A 20,635-nucleotide genomic window follows, 5' to 3' on the forward strand; every position below is an offset into this window, starting at 1 on the left:
AAAACAAAGATAAAAACGTGAAGTTACTCCCCAACTCGCTGTTGGGAGCTCGGGAATCACCCGGGCAACGTGGGGCCCCGCCCGACCCATCATAGGAGGCGGGGCCAAGGCCTTACTTTGACACCCTAGCAACGTAGGAAGCCTTTGTCGCGTCCTAGCAACAAACCTCGCCCTCCCTGCGGCTGGCCTTCCCTCCCTTAGTCCTCCTTGCCAGCTCTTGGCTCCCGCTCACCCCTCTCACTGGGCCTCTCGGTGGCCCCGAGGGCTTGGATTTGCATACTGGTGCGGGACAGCTCTCAGGGTTCCTGCGGCGGGAGCCACTCAGGCAGAGCCAGCACATGGTGGGAGGGACAGCAAGAAAGAGCGTTTAAGAAAAAAAATCAAGATTTGGTAATTTTTGTTTTTAAGGCACATCCAAAGCTCTGAGGAGAGGGGATTGAAGGGTGGGAAATTCACTTTTGTACAAACTCCATATAAAGAAAGAAGAGACCCATCGAAGACTGAGCACCTAGCCAACTGGAGACCTGCGATGTTGGACACCATCGTCCCTTCTGTGCAAGACCTGGGCAGGCAGGTGCTGCCCACGCTGCTGTCACTGAGCCAGGAGGGTAAGCGATGTGGGGCGAGGGCCCTGGGGGCTGGATCTTAACCCGCTTGTGGGGAAGTGGAAAATCTTCCCTATCCTCTGGAGTGGCCATTTTGTCTTGGCAACCAGCTGGTAATCACAGCAGGCTCACGTTGGATGCCCAGAGACAGTTTCTTTATTGACTGCCTTAATGGGAATCAATAAAGGGGCCAGCTGAGGATTTTGATTAAAGGAGATAATGTATTAACTTGGGTACTAGCACAAAGTAAGAGCTCAATAAATGTTAGCTAAAAACAACCACCCCAAATGGCTCCTTCTCAGACTTCATGCAAAGAAAAGGTTACCTTGGTTGCCCTTGATGTTTTGGGGTTGTGTTAAGTGAGATGATCATAAAAGGAACTGGGTGGTTGGAAGAAGACCCGGCGGCTTCTTATAGAAATCTTACTAGACTTGATCAAAAGCATAGTTTCTTAGAAGAGTCCCCCTAAAGTGACACTGAGATGTCTGTAAGCAATGGGAGCCCTTGGTTTTCTAGAAATGGAAACTATTGTTACTATCAAGTCTTGTAATTTAGGGACGTTGCCTATGCTTTAACCAAATGACTGAAGAAGACAAAAATAAATAGGAATAGATGCCTCTTTTCTTTCCCCTGCATCACTCCTATTTTTTCCTGTTACAATAATTCTAAAAGAAGCGTTAAATATAATGGTTTTATGTATTAAAAATATTTGCCATATTTATAAATTTATATATAATTTATTTGTGAGTGATTTTGAGAACCTTCTATGTGTTGGGTACCAGAGAACTGATGGTGAGCAAAAACCTTGGAATTTATAGTCTAGTGGGGAAGAGATACACATTAACCAAATAATCACAGAAATAAATATTAATTTACAATTAGTAAGTGCTACTAAGAAGGAGGTGCATGGTACACTGGGAACTTTTACTGAGGGCGAGGATGGGGATGTGTGTCAAGATTTGCTGAAGAAGAGATTTGAGCTAACGTGAAGAATGAGTTGCAGTTAAATAGATGAGATGGATCAGTATGGTAGGGAGTGGAGGGGAGGCAACAGTGTTTTTGGCAGAGGAAAAAACAATAGTGTTTGTTGAAAGTGTGTTGATGAAAAAACAAGAGTGTGTTGATGAAAGGGGTGACTTGAGGAATTGAAGGAAAGTAAAAATGGCTGCTTTGTAAGTGTAGGAGTGAGTGTGTTCTAAAGGAGCCTGGAGAAACAGGTCAGGTGATGCAGGGCCTTGTAAATCATATTAAGGATAGTGGCCTTTATTTTAAACCTGATTGAAGGCCGTTAAGTGTTTTGCATGGAGCTAAAGGAGGAGTTGAATGATGTGATCAAGTCTGTGTTTTGAAAAAGATTGCTTTGGTTGCCAAGTGGAGAATGAATTGGAGGGTCAAGGATGCCTAGAACAGTACCTTAAGTGAGAGTGAATAGTAGCTTGGTCTAAATTGGTAGCAGTAAAAGTGGAGAGAAGTAGACAGATTGAAAGGCTATTTAGAGGTAAAATCTACAGATTGTGGTGGTGAACTGGATAGGAAGGTGGGAGAGAAAGGAAGTCTCGAGGATGAATTGAGTTCCTGGCTTATATAATTGAATAGATGATTGTGCCAGTCATTGTGATTGAAACCCTGGATACAGGCAAGATTTAAGGGGAGGAAGATGCTGGTTTTGAGCACGTGAAGAGTCTCTGTGAGATATCCAAAGAGGCAGTTGGATACACAGGTCCAGAACCTGAAAATGGGGAGGGCATCTGGGCTTCTAAAAAAACACTTGGGGGTCATCAGCATTTTGGTGGTCATTAAAGCCCTGGGCATGGGTGTGACTGCTTAAGAAGAGTCTGGAGTGAAGAATGAAGGCCGAGGGCTGTACCTTTGAAAATTCCAACATTCATTTTATTTATTTATTTATTTATTTATTTATTTATTTATTTATTTATTTACCCATTTGAGAGAGAGAGAGCGAGAGAGAGAGCATGAGCGGGGTGGGAGGGAAGAGAAGGGGCAGAGGGAGAAGCAGACTCCCTACTGAGCGGGGGGCCCCATGTGGGACTCGATTCCAGGACCCTGGGATCATGACCTGAGCTGTTGGCAGACGCTTAACCAACTGAGCCAACCAGGTGCCCAAAAATTCCAACATTTAATGGCTGAGTTGAGAAAGATGAGCTTACAAAGGAGACTGAGAAGAAATGGCTAGACAGATAGGAAGAAAACCCAAGAGACCGTAGTTGTCACAAAAGCCAACAGGAGAGGTGTTTAAAGGAGGAGAGAGTGGTCATCAGTGTTAGATATGACTGAGGGGTCAGAGAGGTGAAAATTAAACATATCTATTGAATCTTTTGACAAGGAGACCATTGGGGACCTCAGCAAGAGCTTTATTGGTTGAAGGACAGAAACAGAAGTCAAGTAACTACTTATTAACGTTCACAAATGACCCATTGTGAAGGAGATGAGGATAAACTTCCAATCTCAGCAAAACACATAAATTAACTTTACATCATTGTATATATTGAGTCCTGTTACTTCCATATGTTTCACTGAAATTAAGTATTATGTAGTTATGGTACTTAGAAGGTCCTGTCATCATTTTATGGATGTGAACTCGGTCAAACTTTTGAAGACTACAAAGCTAGCAATCTTTGGAGGCAGGAAGGCTGTAGGTCTTCAGTGCAACACACTGATCTTTTCACTGCACTATGCTCTGGGAATATGTTTCTTTGTTCAAATCATTCTTGAATATTTTACTTTGTTTGTGTGTTGGTATTTTAATTTTAGAAGATGTCTTACGAAGTCAGGGAGCTTATCTTTTATATTTGGTATTAATATCTATTTCAAGCATGTATTCTATAATTTACATAATGGACACTTAGTTCTTTTTTATAATGATCATATATAAAATACAGTATTCCTGCTACTTGGTGTTGTGTTTAAAAATATGGTTTTGAATGCATAAAATGTTTAGAATTTGAGGTCAAATGATGGTTGAACTAAGTATAGAAGGTATGTCTAGGGATTATTTCTTTATAATAGTGATTCTTGGTATTACACCTTTCTCTAAAATGTAAAATTAGCATATTCTTTAACTTGCTTCTTAGACTGGATTACAATTCTTTTTGTTTTGAGATTTAGTGATACCCTCTCTGACTTTGGGATGTCAGAAAAATTAAAGTTAAAAATCATAGTTTGTAAGATTTTCAAATCTGTCTATTCCAATTGAAGTGCAGGACCCTAAAGCTTCCTAAAGGGAATGATGTGCAGCTTTTCTTTTTTTCTTCAGTAAGAAATAGCAAATTTCAGTTTAGAATAATAAACTCTGCTCTTATATAACTTTGCCTGTTAGATTGTATAGAGTAAAATAACATGACTTGAATATATCATCCAAATGAAGAAAGATGATCCTCAAATTTCCAGTTAAGCTCAGTCAAGTCTTTTCATTAGGGTTTGGTTGCAAGCTATATAGTTTCTCCTGGCTCTAATTAAATCATTTCCTTTTGGTATAGATTGTTTTCCTGAAATTTGAGCTGCCTATCATGAGTCTAGGTGAAAGACTTAATAGTTTTGACTTAATTTGAAAGGTCTCCATGTAAATCTGGGTATGGAGATTCTGTATTATTAGTAAATTAATGACATTTTTGGTCATGATGAAAATTTTGACTCAGTATACAATTGGGATTGGTTGTAAGACCTTCTTAGTTCTTAGCAACCAGAAGTAGAATTCTTTTGTCTATGGTGGTGGGAAAGAGTGGGGAATACAGTAGGATGGAGCAGAGCAGAGGAAACACTTGGTTGTAATCTTGTCACTTGGCTCACTGTAGCATGCAACCCGAGTTTTCTTTGGTGGGTGAGTGAATTTCTATCACCCAACTTGTTCCCAGATGCCCATGAGAATCACTGCTACTTCTCATTGCCTACCTATTCCTTCTCTGGCATATTAATAAAAATATTTATAATCCTGATATACTGGAATTAAAGATTGCAATTTCCCTGCCTTAAGTAGTGGTTTAAGCCATTAGAAATAAAAGTTTTATATTATGTTAAGTGAAATAAGTCAATCAGAGAGAGACAATTATATGATCTCATTGACATGTGGAATTTAAGAAACAAGGCAGAGGATCATAGGGGAAAGAGAGGAAAAAATGAAACAAGATGAAACCAGAGAGGGAGACAAACCATAAGAGACTTTTATTTTTTTTTTAAAGATTTTATTTATTTATTCATGAGAGACAGAGAGAGGCAGAGGGAGAAGCAGGCTCCCAAGGAGCAGGGAGCCCGGTGTGGGACTTGATCCCAGGACTCTGGGATCATGACCTGAGCCGAAGGCAGATGCTTAACCATCTGAGCCACCCAGGTGCCCCATAAGAGACTTTTAATCATATGAAGCAAACTGAGGGTTGCTGGAAGGGTGTGGAGGGATGGGGTAACTGGGGAGGGTGTGTGTTGTAATGAACACTGGGTATTGTATAAGACTGATGAATCACAGACCTATACCCCTGAAACAAATAATACATTATATGTTGATTAATTGAATTTAAATTTTAAAAAAAGGAAAAAAAAAGAAATAAAAGTTATACAAATAAATCAAGCAGTTTCCAAAGTGGGGAGAGAATTTGTCTTTTGTCACCAGCTGCATCCATATCCCAAAGTGGCAAACTGGTAAATATCACTGTTCTTGATCTTTTATTTTGAGAATTAAAACATAACACTCTAGGGGCACCTGGGTGGTTTAGTTGGTTAAGCAGCTGCCTTCGGCTCAGGTCGTAATCCCAGGATCCTGGGATCGAGCCCCATGTTGGGCTCCCTGCTCAGTGGAGAGTCTGCTTCTCCCTCTCCCTCTGCCTGCCTCTCTGCCTACTTGTGCTCTCTCTCTCTGTCAAATAAATAAATAAAATCTTTAAAAAAATAAAACATAACACTCTTGATTTGCAAAGAGTTCCTCAATGGAAAGTATCTTTTTTTTTTTTTAAGATTTTATTTATTTATTTGAGAGAGAGAACAAGAGCATGGGCTGGGTGAGGGGCAGAAGGAGAGAGAATCTCAAGCAGATTCCACACTGAGCACAGAGCCCAACACGGAACTGGATCCCAGAACCATGGGATCACGACCTGAGCTGAAATCAAGAGTCAGATGCTCAACTGACTGAGCCACACAGGTGCCCCTGGAAAGTATCTTTAATACACACACATCATTGGGTTTGGAATGGAGATGTCAACACAGACTTAATTTTCGGTGTTTCTTTTTTTTTTTCCAAGTCTAAAAATTTTTTATTTGTATATTAAAAATTATGCATTTCAATAATTAAAATTGAACAAAAAATTGTCACTCTGGTTAAACTGCATTTTACAGCCTGCAGGACACTTTGGACCAGCTTCATTTTTACTCTAGATTTCACTGTCCTCCCACCCAGCTTCTTCCTTTACCAACATGCAAGTTCTTTTCCTTCCCCTCCAGCCAGATAGGCAGATGGGAGAGGCAAGTGTGGTTTTCGTTGTCAGTAGTTCCGAATTCTTTGATGTGAAAAAGGGCAGCACAGCCATTTAAACTTGATCCAACTTCTTTGCATCTGACAAAGTTAAACAGCTAAAAGAAGTAAGAAGGCAATGCTTGTGGAATGTACCATGCATGTTGGCTGTGCACGCCTCATTAAGATTCGCCTGCTTGCTTTTCCTGTTCAGTCATTTCTTTGGAAGGCAGTGGATTTTTCTCCTGAGTTTCTGTCTTCTTCAATTTTGATTTATCAAATTTCTCACTCTAAGCCATATTGGGTTTGTCAGACTCAGTTGCGGAGGAAGGGGAGTGAGGCGCATGAGCCAGCAAAGTCCATTCTGCAGTGGCCACCACCAAGTCTCTGTATTTCTAAATATTGGTTATACCTAGAGTATAACTTCATATCCCATATTTAACACTAGTTATTGGCAACTACTTATTTTTCTTCCACAGTTTTTTTTTGGGGGGGTGGGGAACACAGCTCAGAACAAGAAAAACATAGAAGACCTCTCTCTGATCATTCAAAGCAGATAGTGAGAAGTCTATGCACTGATTCAAGACCTTGGGTCCCTACCCTAATGTCTGTGGTTAAAAATTATTGTTTTAGAGATAATATTAGTATATCTGTTGAAATCAAAAACAGCAAGTCAGAGCAGTAAATTAGGATTAGGCAGGGGTTCTGCAGAGCACTAGCAGCAGAGAGTGGTGACAGGTGGTAGTCTAACATTAACAAATGAGAATGAAAAGCAAGTCAAAAATTAAGCAAAAATATGGTGATCATTTTGCAATATAGACAAATATCGAATCATGGTGTACACCTGAAACTAATATAATATTGTGTCAATTGAATCTCAATTAGAAAAAGAATATGTTGTTTTATAGATTTAGTAATGATGTTCTATAGACATAAGACATTTAAAAAATATTGAAGGCTACTACATGCTACTCACTGTTGATAGTACACAAAGATTTAGTGCACCAAACAACTTAGGTCCCTGCTGTCATGGAGTTTATCATCTGGGCAGGGTTGTGGAGAAAGATCACACACACACACACACACACACATAAACATACACAAAATCTCTTATTAAAGAGCCCCCCCGCACCAAGAAAAAAGAATTAAGCAAATACAGAAGTATGGAGACAGTTAATGTACAGACAACAGCCTTTCCTGCCTCAATGGTGCTTGACTTTATTCCTGTGTTATAGAATGGTATATGAATGAAGGTTTATATTTATCAGATGGCACAGAGTAGACACTCCAGAAATGCTTTTTGAATGGGTCATTAAGAAAAGGCTAGGGTAAGGCTGTCATTGAAAATGAAGAGATACAAAGCTTCCAGGACAAACAGAAACGAAAAGAATTTGCAATCACCAAACCAGCCCTACAAAAAATATTGAAAGGGTTGCTCTAAGCAAAGAGAGAGCCCAAAAATAACATAGACCAGAAAGGAACAGAGACAATATACAGTAACAGTCACCTTACAGGCAATACAATGGCACTAAATTCATATCTTCAATAGTTACCCTGAATGTAAATGGGCTAAATGCCCCAATCAAAAGACACAGGATATCAACTTGGATAAAGAAGCAAGACCCATCGATATGCTGTCTGCAAGAGACTCATTTTAGACTCAAAAACACCTCCAGATTTAAAGTGAGGGGGTGGAAAACCATTTATCATGCTAATGGACATCAAAAGAAAGCTGGGCTGGCAATCCTTATATCACACAAATTAGATTTTAAACCAAAGACTGTAATAAGAGATGAGGAAGGACACTATATCCTACTTAAAGGGTCTATCCAACAAGAAGATCTAACAACTGTAAATATTTCTGCCCCTAACACGGGAGCAGCAAATTACATAATCCAATTAATAACAAAATCAAAGAAACACATCAACAACAATACAATACAACAGCAATACAACAACAATACAATAAAGTCCAGTAGGGGACTTTAACAGCCCCCTCACAGAAATGGACAGATCATCTAAGCAAAAGATCAATGAGGAAATAAGGGCTTTAAATGACACACTGGACCAGATGGCCTTCACAGATATATTCAGAACATTCCATCCCAAAGCTACAGAATACACATTCTTCTCTGGTGCACATGGAACATTCCCCAGAATAGATCACATCCTGGGTCACAAATCAGGTCTCAACCAGTACCAAAAGACTGCATATTTTCAGACCACAATGCTTTGAAACTCGAGCTCAATCATAAGAGGAAAGTTGGAAAGAACTCAAATACATGGAGGCTGAAAAGCATCCTAGTAAAGAATGAATGGGTCAACCAGGAAATTAAAGAAGAATTAAAAAACTTCATGGAAACAAGTGAAAATGAAAACACAACAAAATCTTTGGGTTGTGGCAAAGGCTGTCCTAAGGGGGAAGAATACAGCGATGCAAGTCTTTCTTAAGAAACAAGAAAGGTCTCAAATACACAACCTAACCCTACACCTAAAGGAGCTGGAGAAAGAACAGCAAATAAAGCCTAAACCCAGTAAGAGAAGAGAAATAATAAAGAGTAGAGCAGAAATCAATGAAATAGAAGCCAAAGGAACAGTAAACAGTTCAATGAAGCTAGGAGCTCATTCCTTGAAAGAAATAATATGATTGATAGACCTGTGGCCAGACTTATAAAAAGAAAAGAGAAAGGACCCAAATAAATAAAATCATAATGAAAGAGGAGAGATCACAACCAACACCGAAGAAATACAATTATAAGAACATATTATGAGCGACTATATGCCAATGAATTAGACAATCTGGAAGAAATGAATGCATTCCTAGAGACCTATAAGCTACCAAAACTAAACCAGGAAGAAATAGAAAACCTGAACAGACCCATAACCAGCAAGGAAATTGAAGCAGTAATCAAAAATCTCCCAACAAACAAGAGCCCAGGGCCAAATGGCTTCCCAGGGGAATTCTACCACATTTAAAGAAGAATTCTATTCTTCTGAAACTATTCCAAAAAATAGAAATGGAAGGAAAACTTCCAAACTCATTTTATGAGGCCAGCCTTTACCTTGATCCCAAAACCAAAGACCCCACCAAAAAGGAGAATTACAGACCAATATCCCTGATGAACATGGATGCAAAAATTCTCACCAAAATACTAGCCAATAGGATCCAACAGTACATTAAAAGGATTATTCACCATGAACAAGTGAGATTTATTCCTGAGCTACAAGTTTGGTTCAACATTTGCAAATCAATCGGTGTGATACACTACATTAATAAAAGAAAGGACAAGAACCATATGATACTCTCAATAGATATAGAAAAAGCATTTGACAAAGTACAGCATCCTTTCTTGATTAAAATTCCTCACAGTATAGGGATGGAGGGTACATACCTCAATATCATAAAAGCCATCTATAAAAAACCCACAGCAAATATCATTCTCAACAGGGAAAAACTGAGAGCTTTTCCCCTAAGGTCAGGAACATGGCAGGGATGTCCACTATCACCACTGCTGTTCAACATAGTACTAGACATCCTAGCCTCAGCAATCAGATAACAAAAAGAAAGAAAAGGCATCTGAATCAGCAAAGAAGTAGTTAAATTCTCACTCTTTGCAGATGATATGATACTTTATGTGGAAAACCCGAAGGACTCCATCCCAAAATTGCTAGAATTCATACAGGAATTCAGTAAAGTGGCAGGATATAAAATCAATGCACAGAAATCAGTTGCCTTTCTATACACCAACAACAAGACAGAACAAAGAGCAATTAAGAAGTCGATCCCATTTACAGTTGCACCAAAAACCATAAGATACCTAGGAATAAATCTAACCAAAGAGGCAAAGGATCTGTACTCAGATAACTATAGAGTACTCATGAAAGAAATTGAGGAAGACACAAAGAAATGGAAAAACGTTCCATGCTCATGGATTGGAAGAACAAATATTGTGAAGATGTCAATGCTACCTAGAGCAATCTACACATTCAGTGCAATCCCTATCAAAGTACCATCAACTTTTTTCACAGAGCTGGAACAAATAATCCTAAAATTTGCAATGTCCACAATAGCCAAACTATGGAAAAAGCCTAGATGTCCATCGACAGATGAATGGATAAAGAAGATGATTTGCTAGGGAAGAAACCAGAGAGGGAGACAAACCATAAAAGACTCTTAATCTTAGGAAACAAACCGAGGGTTGCTGGAGTGGAGGGGGGTGGGATGAAGTGGTTGGTGATTGACATTAGGGAGGGTATGTGTTTTGATGAGCGCTGTTTATTCTGTAAGACTGATGAATCACAGACCTGTACTCCTGAAACAAATAATACATTATATGTTAATTAAATAAGAAAAGAAAAGGCTAGGGTGAAATAGGTGATGGGGATTAAGGGTCGAACTTGTGATGAGCACCAGGCGTTGTATGGAAGTGTTAACCACTAAATTGTACACCAGAAACTAACATTACATTCTATGTTAAGTAACTGAAATTTAAATAAAAACTTATAAAAAGTCTAGATTCTACTTGGCTAGTTCTATTTATAGGATAAAAGGAACTCTGTCACAGTTTTATAGAATTTATAGAATTTCCTTTATAGAATAAAAGCAAATATGTGATACAGTTCTTTTTATCCTAGAAAGATTTTATTCAAAAATTTATTGTTATTATTATTATTAAGTACATTTTTGGAACTTAAAAGGGTGAGCTTTAGTTACTAGGAAAGTTAACTTTGGGGAATGACCTTACTTTCTGTTAATTCTAAATTAATTAGGAATTACCATTATTTGATTCTGCATTTCATATTTACTTTTTTATTTACTAGCACTAGATTCTATTGCATGAGTGCTTAAATAAATTATTTTTTATTTCCTTTGAATTTTAGAAGTCTCTACTATCTGGGCAAACGTGTCAGAATTTGTGGAACGGCAACTATCCCTACACAAGGTAAGATTTATACTTTAAGTTTAATGCAAGAGTCCAAAGGACTTTTCCTCCTTAGTCTTGTATAAGTTTGCTGTGAACAAGATAGCAGACTTTAGGGCCATCCAATTTAACTTCCAGTCCTGTAATTTTATGATGCTCCCACTTAGGACTTATGGATAGTAGATTTAACAAACATGGATTTAATTTTTAGGTAATGAATTCGTAAAAGTTCTGCTCTTCTAGTTGAAACCAAGCAGATCACTGACTAGCCTGGCTATGTGTAGAGGAGCTAGATGAATTCTGTTTATCTGTGATCTGATAGTTCCTGGCATAGTTATAGAAGGATATACTGCTTCCTGTTTTGCCTCCTTGCAGGGAATGGGTTTTAACTTAAATACAAGAAGACAATCAGGGACTGAACTCATCTTGCCAAAAATGAGAAACTGTGCCCAGCCTTGAGTTTGGATGCCATAGAACTGAACAGATATTTGAGGAGTTTGGGGGGAGCTGGGAAATTGTGGAACTTATATGCTACTCAGAGGTCCCAATATAACAGCCCTTGGGCCAAATTCATCCTTCAAACTTTGGTTTGGTCTGATAATTTGAATTAGTCATCACCACCTAAAATTTGGGGAGTCTATATAAAGTTTTGCATCTGTTTCTCTCTTTTCTTGAAAAATCAGCAGATTTAACAATACCAGTTTTCCATTCCTGCATGATGACACTTGGCTGGAGCCAACAATGGGCTCTCGCCTTTGAATGGGATTTGTACTTTCTAGCCACTGTATTCTCTGGTTGGCTACCTTCACTCCCTTGCATTCTTTCATGGTGCCTGTAGGCATTTGTAACCCTTGAGGTATGATATTTCCAGGGAGACAGAGACCCAGTTTGAGAGCCAAAAGCATTTGCTTTTACCCATCAGCCAAGATCACTACACTGCAGCATATGCCTTGGATGCTGGATTGTCTGATTTTAAATGAGAGACAAAACCTAAAAGATGGAATGAGAAAGCAGAGATTCCTGTGGCCTCTTAAATTCCCTCTCTCTAATGGCAAATGATTAAAATTTAGAATTTCACACAATTTAGGACAAGAGGACTCTTTTTTTTTTTAAGGATTTTATTTATTTATTTGAGAGAGAGTGAATGTGAGAGAGTATGAGGGCAGCATGGGGGGGTGGTGGAGAGGCAGATGGAGAGGGAGAAGCAGATGAGCAGGGAGCCCAACGTGGGGCTCCATCGGAGGACCCTGGGGTCATGACCTGAGCCAAAGACAGATGCTTAACCAACTGAGCCACCCAGGTGCCCAGGATAAGAGGAATCTTAAAAATAGATTAAAAGTAGCTATGGCACCTATACAAGTTTTCTTAGTCCTCACAGCCCTTGAATGATAATGAAGATGGGCGATCTGATGTCAGAAGCATTGGAGATCAATATATTACATTTATATTTATATGGAAACTTAGAGTCATAATGTGCTATAGCTGTAGGAGATTGTAGGGGATCATTGACTGTTTTAATGCTTAATTCTTTCCATGTTTTTTGGATAATGGTACTAAGGGTTATTTTTCCTTACCCCTTCAGTGAATTCTGGTTGTTACTCTTTTTTTCCCCCTCCTTTTTTCTTTCAGGGGGTTCAGATCCCAGGACTTGGAATTTTCACTTTCATGAGACAAAAACTTGAGGTGGGAAACAACAAGTTTATTCTGATTCAGAGGCCCATATTTATCATGGCGGAGAAATTAGTACAGATTCATGGACTCAAGCAAAACAAAATATATATTCCTGGTAAGTATCTTCAACATTTAAGACCTTCTCAGAAAGTAACTGGGCTGGGGATGAAAATGAAAGGGCAAAGTCTGTTCATTTGCTACGTTACCAGTTTCTGATTTGAGGAGCTCTCTTGTCACATGGTCCCTTTGGAAGAGTGGGGGGCCAATGCAGGAAATGATATACAGTCTTCCTGAAGGCCATTTTAAACCTCAGTGGCTTAAGAGGCAGGCATGGGAAGACTTGATGTGACATCAACATCAAGACAAATTTATATAAATGCCACATTACAGAGTTGTGCAGACTTTATTCATTTTTTTAGCCCTCAGAAGTTAAAATGGCTATACTGAAAAAGTTAATTAGGGTTTCTGGTTAGAATTATAGTCCATATTAGCTATGAAAAAGATCACTAACTGTTTCTATCATATGTAATCTAAATTATTAAAATTTAAAAGTGAGAAGCTTAGTAATTCCATAGACAATTCCAACGAACACCTTGTATACCTCTCACACCCTAAAATCTTTTTTCCTTCTACCCTCCTTCCCTCTGCCTTCCTTTCTTCCCTCTTTCCACAAATATTTTCTGAGGCCCAACTATGTGTCAGGCTTTGTTCCAGGAGTTTGAGATGTAGTGGTAAACAAAACAGGCATGACACCTGACACAGGATGCTTGCTTACATTCCAGCTTTGGTGTGTGGACTTAGTGACACCTGCCCTTTGGGGGCTTCCTTCCCAATTTCTGGGCTGTGTTCCTTTTGACCTTCCTTATTATCCCCTACTGCATCAGACTCATACATGGATAAAGAGAGACAGTCTACCCCCAAAGTCAGCAAGTGAAAAGGCTAAAATTTGTCTTTATGTGAACTTTCCTGAAAGTTAATTTTCAGAGTAACTTCCCACCAAAAAATGAAAGATTGGAAAAACAAATACCAACAAATTATACTTTAGACTTCATTATGCATATAATCTGTATGGTAGATTTGATTGACTTTTCAGATGTTTTTACCTAGAGTTTTATGGACATATAATATCCTAATTCATCAAAAACCTACCAAATAAAGTAAAAATATAGCCAACTTTTTTTTTTTTTGACAAAAACATTTGCTCCTTAGAATTAGCTTTCCATCTTGGATCTCATAGTATACTCCAAAAAAGTAGTTTAGATCCATAGTTAATTTTTTTTTACAAGGTTGAAGAATTAATTATTTTTTTTATAAGTTTGAAGAAATTTCAGAATTAAATATATATGCTTGAGTTAATTCACAAGAACAATTCTGCCTAGAGTTTAGCTTTGGAGTTATGATTCTTCATCATTAATTAACCAGGTAACTAATTAAACATTACACTGATCCTTAAAGATTGTCAAGATGTGATCCTTGCTTTGAAGAGCTCAGAATTTAGCATGGGAAATAAATATATAAGCAAATGTTGCAACATGATTAAATGCTGTGAAAGCAGCATTGATCAGAACTGGATCAAGTGCTAGGGGAGCTGAGAGGAGAGCATGCCTAACTTTGCTCAAGGAGGGTTAGGAAGATGACATATAGCGGGAGGTCTTAAAGGTCTTGATAGGACTTTGTTGGCAGAGAAGCTATGGAAAATATTTCAGGAACAGTATGAACAATTCAAGAATAAAAGAAAGAGTAAAGCCTATTAAGGGAGTAATGGGTACTTCTGTATGACCAGGGCATATGATTGTGGAGGTGAGTGGAGGGAGGTAAGACAAAAATGGTTGGTAGCAGTCAAATTGTGAGGGCAGTAAGGACTTTGGAATTCATCCTACAGGCAATGAGGAGCCACTGAAAGTTTTTGAGCAGGGAATTGTATGTACTAGTACAGTTTTTAGTTTAGGAAGATAGCTCTTTTAGTTATAGTAGTTTCAGGGTGCCTGGGTGGCTCAGTTGGTTAAGTGCCTTCGGTTCAGGTCATGATCCCAGGACTCTGAAATCAAGCCCTGCATCGGGCTCCCTGCTCAGCAGGGAGTCTGCTTCTCCCTCTCCCTCTACCCCTCCCCTCCTGCTCGTGCTTTCTATCTCTCAAATAAATAAATAAAATCTTTAATTTCAGTAGTTTGGTGAAATATGGTAAAAGCCTGAATAAAGGCATTGGTAATCAGGAGGAAGATGAAGGAGTCAATTTATGACATATTTCATATGGAGAACTGATGGGATTTGGCTGCCGGTTGAGAGTTGTAGGTAGCAAGAAGAAGGGAGGTATTTAGCATGACTCAGATTTCTTGGAAAATAGATGTACATTCTTGTCATTAATGCCATAGGGAAAGAAGGGGGAAGGCAGGTTGGGGTGGCAGGTAAAATAATGAGTTCACTTTTGGACATGTTAAATTTGAAATTCCTGTAGGGATAATTAGGTGGAGATAATCCAAAGCTCAGGAGAGGGATGGAGACTAGAGGTCAAGATTTGGATAAATTTACTTAGGAGAGGATATGAAGTAAGGGGAAGAGACAGACAAGGACAAAGTCTTGTTTAAAAAAAACAAACAACAACGCAGCAATAAAACACCATCTTAACAGAAGTAGAAGAGGAAGGAAGTCAGCAAAGGAGACCAAGGAAGAGGAAATTGGAGAACCAAGAATAGTGCCATGGATACAAGAGCAAAGAGAGGGCATGGTCAACAGGAGTTACAGAGAGGTCATGAGAGTAAGATTTACAATGTATCCATTTGCTTGTCTATCATGAGTTGATACTGTCCTTACTGAGATAAGTGGGCTGGAAGACAGATTGAAGAGATGCATTGGACGAATGGGAGGGGACAATCTAGAAGCAGGCAATAGAGCATTTTCTTTTAAGAAATTTACAAAAAATAAAAAATAAAATGGAAGAAGGTGGTATAGAATCACCATTAAATTGTGCAGAAGACTATGGACTGATATAGGGAAGTTTGTGTATTAATCCTCATCAGCCAGAACTATTGGACACTTGAAAAGCTGTAAAGTAATGCTTGCTGAATGAATGTTTAGAATGTTCTTATCTTCTTCCTATCCTGTTCCTCTATTAGTGGATCTTGTTTACTGCCTCTTTTTGGATTTATCTTCCTGATCATTTTTGTTATTTACCCCCTTTTCTGACTGGCAGTCTGTTCTAGTGGAATAGACCCTGTGCTTATTTTTATGCTATGTATAACCATTTTCCTCTGCAATATAATTTATGGACTTATTAGGGAGGAAAAGCAAGTTATCCAGTTGGATACCCTCCGATAAGAAACACTTTCATTTGAAGGTAACTTCTATTGAAGATGACTCTCTTTTCAAAACAGTTGGCATTTATAGATATTTATAAACATTTAAAAACGGTTTGATAACTGGAGGAGATAGGCAAATATTGTGACAGTATGTCCTGAGAGATAAGAGGGCTGAAAACTTCAGAAAACCGTCTGCTGAAGAGATGCAGTTATTTATTACTGTGTCTCCAAGATAAAACCAGAAGCTTGTCTGGAGTACTGCTTAGAAAGCTAATTGTTCTTATTTTGAGCAAAAAATATACTTTTAGGGAAAATTGCGCCTATTACTATCTATTGATAGGGTACAACTAAGGGCACATGGACAATTCTATTTTTCAGTACTGAGAATTAAATAATTATTTGTGAGTGTATACGATATGTCCTTGTTGTAATTTCCACTTCTTTTCCCCCTACCCTGTCTTTTTCTCCTCTAGGTGATATCCCAGTTGTTCCACTTAATTTTGTCATGATATCCCTGGAGGGTCCATTTAGCAGGGATACAGTGGAAGGATGTGTGAAGGAGACATTGCTTTTTTTATCACGATCCATTTCCATCAGACCAAATGTGGAATTTACTTTCAAAGGAATCGGGGTCCTTGTGATTAGAGGCAACAAAGTGAAGATGAGATTTTATAAGGACTTCCTTTGTTCAATGGATGGAAGTGGGGCTTTGGCAAAAGCCCTAGCAAATGTAAATTAATGTTTTCCTTCTCTAAACCCCTCTCCCAATCATAGCTTTGAATTAACTGTGTGTCATTAATTATTAAGAAAAATTCAGGTTGAGGTGTGCCTGGGTAGCTCAGTTGGTTAAGCGACTGACTCTTGATTTCAGCACAGGTCGTGATCTCAGGGTCATGAGATCGAGCCTCACATTGGGCTCCATGCTCAAAGGGGAGTCTGTTTGAGATGCTCTCTCTCCCTCTGCTTTTCCTCCTGCTCGCATGCACACTCTCTCTCTCTAAAATAAATAAATCTTTAAGGAAAAAAAAAGAAAAATTCAGGTTGACGTATTTTAAATGGCACTTACCCCAAGTGAAAAGAAGTGCTTTTTTATAGATGATTAACTCTTTGACAAAAAGGTTAGAAGGGCAAAGAAACTTTAAACTAATTTTTGAGTCAATGCCAACTGAAAAATATAAATAGTAATAGAAACTCATAATTCTGAATATTTTATAGTACCTTATGGTTTAAAAATTCTTCCACATGTATTATTTCATTTGAGGTGCAAAACTTTATCAGACTGGCATTATTATCATCCTGATTTTATAAATGAGAAAAATGAGGGTCAGATTATGTGGGAAGACTGAAATCAGGGTGCTAATAAGTGGTAGAACCAGAATTTCTACTCTTTTTTTTTTTTTTTTTTTTGCTGGTTATAGTATTTTAATGAAAGCCTACAATAAATCGAGTCATGGAAATGTATCTTTAACTTTTAATTTGCCATATTGTGGAACAAATTTCATAACTGACCCCATCATTGTTAACTATTCAGTAACTTGTATGACCTTCATGCTAAGTTGGACATAACAGAGTTTAAGGAGCTAGTGAACTAGTCAATCAATGGGACTAACTGAATGCTTAATGTGCCCTAAGTACACATCTGGGAATGAACAAAGTTGGTATAAGTGAATTAGATTATCATAGAATGTTATATAATCCTGTGTCCCATAGAGCAAAAGCCTGATTTTTAAGTGAAAAGGCTATAAAATGAAACTCTATAAATATGGTCAAATTTTACCCTCTAATTTCTTCTTTCATGGAGCTCTGGGGTGGGGACTTTAAGAGCTGTGCATAATGAGGCTTTTGGTTGTTTTCTCCACAATCTGGCTTCACGCAAGATTTTAAAGAGGGGAACCGACCCTGTGTGTGTAAAGTGGAAACACACACAGGTATAACTCTCTCTTTTCCATGAAAACCAACCAGAAGCAAGGTCAAAGCATTTGCCCGTCTCTAATCTTCAGTGATTCTACGGAACTTTGTAGCTTTAATAATGTGTTTATAAAAGAGGAGAGCATTTTAATTGGCCTGCTGTACTCTAAGACATAACTTTTAAGGAGCGTTTTCTGGAAGTAGTCTGGAGAGAGAGCCTATGAAAAGAGGATGGAGGCCAAAGCAGATGGAGGACTTCTAGCCTTTTTGTCAAAGAGTTAATCATCTATAAACAAGTGTATCACCCTCATGGACAGAGGCACAAAGCACACAGGCCTGTTAAAGGGTCTGAGAAGTCTGGCTACAAAGAAGCCACTTTAGCTGCCTGAATCATGAATCCGGGAACTTTAGGTTAATCCAATACTTGTTAACATCTATAAAACACATTTTAGGAAATTGCTGTAAAATGGTGAGAGTGGTTGTTTTTCCCCTAAATATCCCATAACTTAAACCTGAGTGCTGTCCTGCAGAATGGTTCTCTTGGGAAGCTGTGGGTTTATTTCAATGATGCTGCTTTTGCTGGAAACATATTTAAAACCTCTTTTTGGAAATTCCCTTCAAAGCCTTTTGTAAACCATGTCATTAATCCCAAAATAATTTTGTATATTATTCTATACTAGTATAATGTAATATTGTGATTACTATATAATGTAGTAATAATTATAATAGTTGCCATTTGTTGAGTGCTTATTCTGTGCCAGCCACTTACATATAGTATCTCATAAAAATCCCATGAATCAGATCCTATTGTTATCCCCATATGCCCAGGATCTAAGGCTACATAACTGTTAACAGTAATACGGATGTGAACATGAATCCATCTGACTTCAAGCCCTTCTCTTAACCACCCAGTTTTAGAGTTAATTGGGTCAAGAGTGAAATTAGCATGCTTGCTCATTTTCCTGATAGTTTCTATTAAGTTGGCTCTCCCCTTAAGGATGTGTAAAGGAAGCCATAAACTCTGAAGGCAATTTCCAAAGAAGAAATGGTTTGAGAAAAGACAGCATCAGTGGCATTGGTATGGGACTACCCAGGTGATACATGAGCTAATTCTTCATTGGATTTTAAGCTCTAGACTTTAAGCATTCGAAAAAATAACAATAGAGAGTACCATGGTATCCTTGCCTCTGAGACAGCCTATAGCTTAGATTTGTCTGTCCTGGACCACTGCCACAGGTGTAACCCTTTTCTGTCTCTGTCCTTCAGAGGCCGGACACTGTGGACTCCGTGTTGTCTAGCAGAGAGATCTTAGGGAAGCGACCCAACAGTGTGCTTGCATTTCCAAGGTCAGTGCTTTGCTCCACAGGTTCCTCCAGGTACAGCAATCCTTGTTGATTTACTAATGTGATTCGGCCATGTTTCTCACCTCTTCTAGCTTATGTTCCTTTTAGTGTTCTCTCTCTCTCTCTCTCTCTCAGTGCTCCAGCAAAGAAGAATTTAATGCATACTTTCCGTAGTTAAGATAGAAAACAATGGGCAGTTAGACTATTCCTTCTTTTTTTTTAGTTTTTTTCTGATGATTTAACGATTCTAAACATCACTTGGTGCTCATCCTGATAACTGTACTCTTAATCCCTTCTGTCTCACCATCCCCCCACCCACCTCCCTTCTGGAAACCACCAGTTTATTCTCTGTATTTAAGAGTCTGCTTTTTTGTTTGTCTCTTATTTTCTTTGTTTGTTTGTGGAACTCGTAAGTTCCACATATGAGTGAAATCATATGGTATTTGTCTTTCTCTGTCTGACTTATTTTACTTAGCGTTGTACCTTCTAGGTCCATCTAGACTATTCATTTTTTAAACTACTCTTAGTTCCTTGGAAATTCTGATACTACCTCCCATCAACTTTAGTCTCTGCAGTATTAGTGCACTTCTTCTCATCTGCTAAGTTTTCTTCTACCTTCTGTCACTTCTCTGACCTAGCTTCCTCTTTCTGCAGTCTAGCGCACTTCCTGTCTAAGCTCTGGTTTTTACCTCTCAAGCAGTTAGAGAGACAGGTGGAATAAAGGAACAACTTTGTCTCAAGAGTGCCATGGGCGTTACTAGTGGCTGCTGCTAACAATGATTATAATAATGATAATGATAATAATAATATAATAATAGTAGAACACTTACTACTGTAGATGTCAGATACTGTTAAGCACTTTCTCAATATTATTGTACTTAATCTTCACTACAACTATTTGAGATATGTATTATAATTTTATCCATTTTATAGAGGTCCAAAATTAATTATAATTTTAATTCTTTTTTTTCCTTTTAACAAGTCAAACAACATGATACTGTGTTAAGAGCACTGGAATAGGAGTCAGGAGACTTGGGTTTTATTTCCAGTGAGTGGCTATCACTCACTCATCATATGCCCTTAATCATGTTCTTTTTTTTTTTAAATATTTTATTTATTTATTTGATAGAGAGAGAATGAGAGAGAGCACAAGAGGGAAGAGGGTCAGATGGAGAAGCAGACTCCCCGCCAAGCAGGGAGCCCGATGTGGGACTCGATCCCGGGACTCCAAGATCATGACCTGAGCTGAAGGCAGTCGCTTAACCAACTGAGCCACCCAGGCGCCCCCTTAATCATGTTCTTAGTCTTAATTGCTGTGCCTTTAACTACTATGCATTTCAGGTGGATGAAGTTTGGGGAATAACAACCAGCTTCCCAGAGCATTATTTTCTCATGGTTTTTGAGTGTGGACATCCTCTTGTGTTCATTGGATTGTTGA

At 38.4% G+C, this 20,635-nt stretch overlaps 1 protein-coding gene and 1 pseudogene across 2 annotated transcripts in view; one reads left to right on the forward strand and one right to left on the reverse strand.

Annotated features, from left to right (window-relative positions):
* Window positions 1-529: 529 nt before the first annotated feature.
* CCDC81 (coiled-coil domain containing 81) overlaps window positions 530-20,635 on the forward strand; it is a 49,686-nt gene continuing 29,580 nt past the window's right edge. The window contains exons 1-5 of one of the 2 annotated variants that reach the window (XM_028126806.2): window positions 530-608; window positions 10,939-11,000; window positions 12,609-12,765; window positions 16,420-16,676; window positions 19,121-19,200. In XM_028126806.2, coding sequence (XP_027982607.1) covers window positions 530-608; window positions 10,939-11,000; window positions 12,609-12,765; window positions 16,420-16,676; window positions 19,121-19,200 — 635 coding nt within the window. Of the gene's footprint in view, window positions 609-10,938; window positions 11,001-12,608; window positions 12,770-16,419; window positions 16,677-19,120; window positions 19,201-20,635 lie in introns of both variants that reach the window. The other variant, XM_028126807.2, reaches the window with a different exon arrangement.
* LOC114226611 (thymosin beta-4-like) lies at window positions 6,240-6,356 on the reverse strand (annotated as a pseudogene).

Source organism: Eumetopias jubatus, unplaced genomic scaffold, assembly GCF_037043125.1.
Source record: "Eumetopias jubatus isolate StellerSeaLion01/CBP00866 unplaced genomic scaffold, mEumJub1_p1.0 scaffold_13, whole genome shotgun sequence".
In the NCBI taxonomy this organism is placed as follows: domain Eukaryota; kingdom Metazoa; phylum Chordata; class Mammalia; order Carnivora; family Otariidae; genus Eumetopias; species Eumetopias jubatus.